Raw genomic sequence first — 8,281 nt, forward strand, 5'->3', positions numbered from 1 at the left:
GAAAACATTAATGAAACTACACATTTATTATTCTTCGTTAAAGATTAATTATTAATTTTCAAAATTTAAATTTCTTTTCATTGGGTACGTGTAAGTTTGTAGCGCATCCACCTTTTCGGAGGTTTTCTAGAATGTTCCAGGATTTTTAACATAAAAACAGTTTTTTTTTTTTTTTTTGAAAAAAAGCTTACATAAAAGCAGTTTTGTTCGGTTCATTTTCATATTTGACTCTATTTTTTAAAACTAATTAAAATTAAGGAATTTAAATCATAACTAGGTGTTTGCCCGTAATTTTACGAGTAATTATATTATATAAAAATATATATACTATTTTACAATGTTATAATATTTGAATAATAATATAAGGAGTGCTCTAGCTTTATATATCGTAAATTACATTATTTTAACACGTGAAAAATCAGAAATACTCTAGCTTTCAAGAAATAAAAAAGAGAGTTTTTTGTGTATAACCAATACAATGATCGGACGCTTTTCTCATGAAGATATTTTGTAAATGTTTTTGTGTGGACTTTAGAAAACATAAAAAGTTCTAATACTGTTTTACCTACAAATCTAATTCTTTTATATAATAATATATTTCAATACAAAAGTTAAAAGTATTTTATTTAATTATATATAAATAGTTGATAAAACATATATATTATTTCTCCAATTAGTTACCATAAATTATTATTTGTAATATTACATGTGTCATTTCGTAATTTATATTAATTAGTTATATAGTTACCTTTTATTTTTAGATCAGATTAAAATAAATAATTAATAAACGTCAACAACCAATCAAATTATAACTATTTCTTAAAAAAACTTAACATATTCTCATTTAATATATAGTATGATTTATCTCTTTAAAACCAAGGATAAATTTGGTTAGTGTACACATGAAAACATGTATTAGGAAAATGGTAGTCTAAGTAATTTCTCTCATAATTTTGTCAAATCACAAATCACACTTTCTCACTCATTTTTTATTTAGTGTTTAACATTAAACTTAAATGGGTTAAGCAAACCATTTCTTCCTTTAAGACATACCCATTTTAAATAAATCTGATTAATTAATAAAAAAAATATTTTTCAAATTTTTAAATAACAAAATGTTATTATTTTAGGCATATATACTTAATATTAATGTGAGATCCAATATTGTACATTTTAAAAGTTTATTATACCGAAAAACATACATCTCATTATTTTTAAATAATTTTATCCTACTTGCAATTTACATTATATTTTCTATCTTTGACTTTAACAATTGTAAAATATGTCATTTTTATTGATATTTCTTACTCAATTTATCACAATGTTTTTAAAACACATAAAACTAATTAGTTCACATTTATAGTAACACAAAAAATACATGCTTCTCGACAGACAAATAAAATTAAATACATAAGAATATTAAAAAACCAAGAACGCAACAAACATATTTTATTATTCTTCCCTCCTGTTTTTATTTATGTCTCCTTTACATTTTTACTATTCAAAACAACCATGCTAATTTTATTATAATCAAAGCTAAATGAATTATTTTAATAGAGTATTAACTCTACGAAAAACATGTGAAAAATACTTTGATTAATTTAATTTTAATGACGTACTATCTAATAATTTTAAGCGACTTACCGTATACTAATTTTAATTCATCTGTTTATATCAATAGATGAATTAAATAATATTTTTGATTAATATAATTTTAAATGACTTACCATATAATTTTTATGTTTTAAAATATAAAAATATTTTAATCATTTCTAAAAGTGAAAACTTATCCATGACATCACATTGTCATTGGAAAATGATGAGAATTTTTTAATTATATATTTGACTATTTTTCATTCATTTGAAACATTTTATAATATATGTATATATATATAGAGAGAGTATATATATAGAGAGAGTATATATATATATATATATATATATATATAGAGGGAGAGAGTGAATGAGTGAGTTTAATTAATATTATTAGGTTTACATTAATTAGTTTTCTGGAATCTATGACTTATTATATTCACTACTAATATAAATATATTAAAAACCGTTTTTATAATTGTTTATGTAGTATCATATGTATTTAAATGTATATTATCAATTTATATAATGTAATCTATGATATTTAATTTTTTATATAAATAAATTATATTAATTCATCTATATCTAAGATGTTTAATTGTATGTTTGGAAACATATATTAGATTAGGTAATTCTAGGCTTAGTTTACTTTTAAAAACTTTAATTAGATAAATAAATAAATAAAAACCATCAACCAATCAAATTATAACAATTAATTGGAAAGCTCTCATATGAACGACACGTTGCAGAAATCACTTAAGTGACTTCTCAATTAATATATAGGGGATGTTTTAAAATATAAAAATATTTTAATTATTTCTAAAAGTGAAAACTTATCTACAGGGCCGGCCCTGAGATTTTGGGGGCCTGTGACATCACATTGTCATTGGAAAATGATGAAATTTTTTAAAATTATATATTTGACTGTTTTGCATTCATTTGAAACATTTTAGAATATATATATATATATATATAGAGAGAGTGAATGAGTGAACTTAATTAATATTATTAGGTTTACATTAATTAGTTTTCTAGAATCTATGATTTATTGTATTCACTACTAATATAAATATATTAAAAACCGTTTTTATAATTGTTTCTGTAGTATCATATGTATTTAAATGTATATTCAATGGGAAATTTTATGTTTACCACTTTCATGGTATCACTTTTCATCTTTACCACCATCAAAGGGACATTTTCGAAAATATCTTCTTTATTAAGTGGCAAAATGCTCTTATACCATTGTTCTCTATATATATATATAATAAATCATTATTTAAATAAATAAATAAAAACAAAGAATTTTCGAATTATACTTTTTCAAATTCGAACTTTTTTATTAAAAACAAAATTTTGATTTTTTCGATAATTTTTTTTAATTTTTTTTCAAATATTTATTTTGAAAATCAAAAATTAGGTTTAAAACTATTTTCATTTTTTTTATATATATTTTAAGTATTTATTTATATATTTATTAGAATTTATGTTACAAGGTTTGAGCCACCTTTCTTTCTTGGAGTTTGCGGCAACTGAGGTCTCGCTCCTCTCATTCCATTCCCTTGGGCATTGACGCTTCGCTATCTACAGTTTGCACTTAGTTCCTCAGATTGTCGACTTAGGACCTGATCCGGACACCGAACCGGACGACTCGGGGTCTCGCTCCTCTCAAATATTTTGTGGAACTACATAATATTGTCAGTTCGGAATTTGTAAAATGTGTTTAAACTATGTAATTAACTTGGTTAGTTAAATAGTAAAAATGGTTTAATCATGAACTGGCAAGTTATAGAACTGTGTTCAAACATGGTTTCATACTTTCATACAACCCAAGCTAAGGCACGTCGACATCATTAGGAAAATATGATCTCACAATGAAAAACACTTATTGAACACTGAAATCCTCAAATATCAAAATACCCGAGCTAGAGTATATTAAACACAGAAAACATCAAATACATTGAACAAATAGGGATTTGAATCATTTGATATGCATATAGAATTGTGTTATTATGTTCCAGACAAATCTTAGATATAAACACAATGAAGAACACACTTTTGTTCTAACCAATTACTATTGATGTTCGACAACATTAGAAAAACTATTTCCAAACACTGTTACCTTAGGTACCATTAAAAAAACTCTAAAAAATGTACAAGTTTGTTCTTAATCCGTTTTGAACAAATGGATGTACGTATGACTATATCTAAAGCGGCATACAGTTTAATTTACGTAATTTACATTTCCTAACAAATGAAACATGTTTATATTATAAAGTAGACGTATGTTTAAAAGTCAGGTATAGAATATTAACATAGGTTTGTAATATTATATTCTATTAAATAACTATAATCAGTTCAAGTCGGTTTATATTTTGATTAAATGAAGTTATAAATGATGGTATAATTGCATACTAGATTTTAACCCGTGCGGGCGCACGGGTGTATTTTTTAAAAAACATGATGCTATTTATTTTTTATGTCATTATTTAGGATTGGACAAAAAACTCGAATTCGAAGAACCGAACAGATCCCAATCCGAATAAGTATTATCAAATGCGAACCAAAATTGATTAAATATCCGAATTATTCAAAATTTTGGTATTTGAATAACTGAAACCTAATCCGATCCGAACCGAAGTATTTTGGATATCCAAAACAGATTTATATATTTATATATATTATTTATTTTTAGATTTAATATATATATATATATAAAAACATCCAGAATATATATATGATACTTTTAATTCGTTTAATTATTTGAAAATATATACAAATAATCAAACGTAAATATATAAAATAGTTAAAGTATCTCAAAAATCCAAAAATACTTAAATAATTATTAATTCTCTATACAAATATTTAAACCAAACCAATTTATATGTTAAGTTAGGTACTATGACATATGTTATTCAAATTTATATGTAATATATTCTATTGTTTATAATTTTTTTAAAATTAAAGAATATAATAATTTAGCTTTTTAAAAATTATTTAAATTGGTTATCCAAATCCGAACCGAATCCTCAAAGATCTGAACCGAACACAAAATCCCAAACAGACCCGAAAACGAAAACGAACGTCCACCCCTAATCACTATTATATATCCTACTAGGGTAAACCCGCCCTACGGGCGGACGAATAATAAAATAGTAATATATATTTACTTTTAACCAAAAATCCCAATAGGACTCATAATCTATTTTTGAAAAAACTTATCTATGTATTTCAAAATCCATATTGGCAATTATAAGCTTGTCTAATTATAATATTTATTAAAAACAGAATTATTTAATTTCTCTTAATTTTTATTTTAGTTTAATGATATCAATAAGACACATAGATTTTTAAATTACTAAACACTATGAAACATTAAATATTTTTTTTTAAAATTTATGTTTATTATTAATTTTTTTTACTATATATCATTTTGAATGTTGTTTCTTTGATTTTTCTTATTATGTTTATCAACTTTTATGGTTAAAATTGTTTGATATTTGATTTTTCGTTACGGTTAATTAAATTTCATAATATAATGTTAAAATTTAATGGGCTGTTTTTATTTTGTAGCTGTAAATATTTTGATATGTTTTGTTTTGAGTATTTAGTTTGATTTATACTATTATTGTTGTTGTCATATTTCACAATTTTTTTTGTTTATCCTAGGGGTTGGCATGCGCAAGGAAATTTTATCTTGGTTAAATTTAATGTTTAACAACTGCTTCTATTTCTATAGTTTTTCCAAAAAAAAAATACATTTGTTTCTATTTTGATGTGTTTCTTCTATGTTTTGTATCAAAAGATTTGTTGTTACGCAAAGAACTTCTTCCTCAGCCAACAGTAAATCTTTTTTGATTGATCACTTACATATTCACCTATTTCAGCAAGGTTTTTTTCACCATAGCTAGAGAAAGAGATGGATGGGTCTTGATCCAGGAAAATGTTTTTAATTTAATTGTTACGAAATTTTGACAGGGTTATGAAGCTTGGGTCTATTCTTACGTAACCACTCAATGACTAATGGTATTTCTGATGAAGTTTAATTTGCACTTATAAGAGCAAATGTAGTTGCCTTGCAGTGTACGAAAATTATTAAAATATCCAGTAGCACTTATAGGATCCTATATATATATAAGAGAGTAGAAAATCTGAAATCACATTGACACTTTTAAGAAAAGTACGTAGTTTGCCTGGCAACGTACAAAAGTTTTTTTTTTTAAATAAAAGCACTGAAGTATCAGATATATATGTGTAGAAAATCAGAGATCCCATGGACATTTCTAAAAAAGAGCAAACGTAGTTGCCGTACAAACGTAGTTGCCTTGCTGTGTACAAAAAATCGAGAAGGAAAAAGAATCAGATGCAATAATTAGCATGACCGAAAGAGGTAGAATACTTTTGTCTAGAGGATTCTTTTTAAAAAGTGGTAGTAGAGCATCAGCTAAAGTCCACAACAGTGTTTAAAACTCCTATACTCTTGAAGATTAACCATTACCTGGTTTTCACTAACTTATACTATGTAATAATAGCAATAGTACCGATGCCAACGATGTTCAGAGCGACACAACTGTTCACACTTTACACCATCAGTGGTGTAAGTTTTTTAACAGCTCCAGAACCTGGCATATCATTGCCCGAGTTGTCATTACCTACCTGCGAATGAGTTTGTGTGAAGATCAGTTTGACATGTTAAGAGGAAGAGCACGTCAGTTGTAAGTGAGTACGCTTACCTGTCCATCAAAAGTAGGAATTGGCGTTGGTTCTAATCTAATATCAGAGCTAGGGTGAATGATTTATGGTTTGATGAAAAGTCTGAACTTAGAGAGCTTGGCATGAAAGGTTAAGGTTATTTGGTTTGCCAGCCATGCGTCTTATATGTCAAATAGGTTTAAGTACATGGACTAAGGTCTCTAATAAAGCAACAAAGAGAGAAGAAAGGGAATTAGTATCTGCAACCATCGCTTGAGAAACTGCAGCAGTAGAAAGGCTTTGTCAGTTTGTTCATCTCACCATTAATACCCACACACCCAATAACTTGTTATAACGTATGGGAATGAGATTGGTTTAAATTACTTAGAGAGAGTGAATGGAAATGTGTTCAACATGGACTACCTTACAATCCCAACAGTGTTACATCATTACATGATGCACTGGTGGAAGATGAGAACCTGCGTTGAAACTTCTGGAAGCACTTGGAACATGAGATATAAGACCAGTCATTACATGAGATATTTTAACATGCAAAAGAGATTAACCTTGCTCTGCAGAGAATGAGGTGTTCATTTCACACGAATCTCCTTCCACTTGTCCAAACACTCTTCCAGTTGGTATACATTCCTTCCATCCCCATGTATAAACTTCATGGCTCTCTATATGCAAACCAAACAAATCAAATTAACAAACTTTTACGCAAATGTGGTCAAAGCTAACTAAACATCAAGAAAGTCACCTGTTACCGCCACACAATGATCCCATCCAGCTTCAGCTTTCTGTACACAAACCTCCGGAGGCAGAGGAAACGGCTCGGGAGTCTCCTATGAAAGAGTAACTCGACTAAAACTCATAATCATAGAACAATATCAAATTAGAACACTGTGTTCTGAACACAATCAACGAAGAAAGGTTAGTGAAAAGCTTACACAGTGCTTTCCTGATGTGACATAGATTTGACCTAGATCATCCGTCGAGCCGCATGTGATCAGCTTCCCGGATTCTGATTAACACTCGAGTAATCAAATACAAAACCATCTCATTCCGATTGAACTATCAATTGTAAACTGATGAATCGTTCTATGAAACCTAGATAAGAGTTTGGACGAACCTGAGGTAGCCATTGCGAAACCGCAGCCTCCGCCGGAGACATCTTTCCAGGAGCTTTCGACTGCCGGCGGAATCTTCACCACCATTCGAAGAAGTGAGATACGAACCTATTTATACACGAAATCGTCGACTGAACAACGCAACTGAAGCTATCATAGCGGGCGTCTAGTTTAATGAGATTAAAGACAATAAGATTTAAGGCGTAGAAATCACAACGCCCCATTACGGAACTGGAACGTCATCGCTATCGATGAGAAACGCAGAACAAAAATGTTCGGGATGATAGAGAAAAGAAGAAACGATGCGTTTCATTAAAAAGGACATGTGTCGCCCTCAATATTTTCTAATTGATGACGTGTCCGCCTATGTGGATGGCCTAGGAGGGATCCAAAGCTTACTTTATATATAAAGATATGTGTCATCATAGGTTATAAAAATATGTGTTATCATATAATTAATCGTATTTTATACGTACCATCAAATAAGTAATCTTATAATTAATAATATTTTATACGTACAATCATATAAATAATCACATATATTTTAAATTTCAGTGTGAAATATAAAAACCATAATTTAAGCTGGTGTTTGAAATTGAGCTTTGTATTGTATTTTTCTTATATATATTGAAAACATTTTTATAATGGTTATTAGAAAATATGTTAGTAAAAATCAATTTTTGAATATATGTATATTTTTTAATGAATTTTTGATATAAATCAATTTTAAATTATTATTTTGATTTGAATGTGTATATCAATTAACATAAGTCTATTACTTTTTAATATAATGTAATGGACTTCCAATTTTTTTAATAGCATAAGTCCATTAATTTTTTTTCTAATTTGCTGCTATCCATGTTTCC

General features: G+C 27.5%; 1 protein-coding gene across 10 annotated transcripts; it reads right to left on the reverse strand.

Moving 5' to 3' along the window:
* Positions 1-5,844: 5,844 nt before the first annotated feature.
* Positions 5,845-7,714, reverse strand: LOC106390509. Of its 10 annotated transcripts, none has more exons than XM_022700844.2 (7): positions 7,418-7,714; positions 7,236-7,309; positions 7,046-7,130; positions 6,852-6,965; positions 6,670-6,778; positions 6,327-6,566; positions 5,845-6,249 (listed from the first exon to the last, which is right to left on the reverse strand). In XM_022700844.2, exons 1-5 carry the CDS (start codon positions 7,500-7,502, stop codon positions 6,735-6,737), a joined length of 402 nt encoding a protein of 133 aa, XP_022556565.1. In that variant the 5' UTR covers positions 7,503-7,714; the 3' UTR covers positions 5,845-6,249; positions 6,327-6,566; positions 6,670-6,734. The 10 variants fall into 10 exon arrangements, 5 of the variants coding, with proteins under 5 accessions (XP_022556565.1, XP_022556564.1, XP_013686450.1 ...); XM_022700843.2 differs by lacking the exon at positions 6,670-6,778 and having other exon boundaries at positions 5,845-5,921; positions 6,092-6,249; positions 7,418-7,713; XM_013830996.3 differs by having other exon boundaries at positions 6,709-6,778; positions 7,418-7,713.
* Positions 7,715-8,281: the final 567 nt, after the last annotated feature.

Source organism: Brassica napus, unplaced genomic scaffold (assembly GCF_020379485.1).
Source record: "Brassica napus cultivar Da-Ae unplaced genomic scaffold, Da-Ae ScsIHWf_1824;HRSCAF=2460, whole genome shotgun sequence".
In the NCBI taxonomy this organism is placed as follows: domain Eukaryota; kingdom Viridiplantae; phylum Streptophyta; class Magnoliopsida; order Brassicales; family Brassicaceae; genus Brassica; species Brassica napus.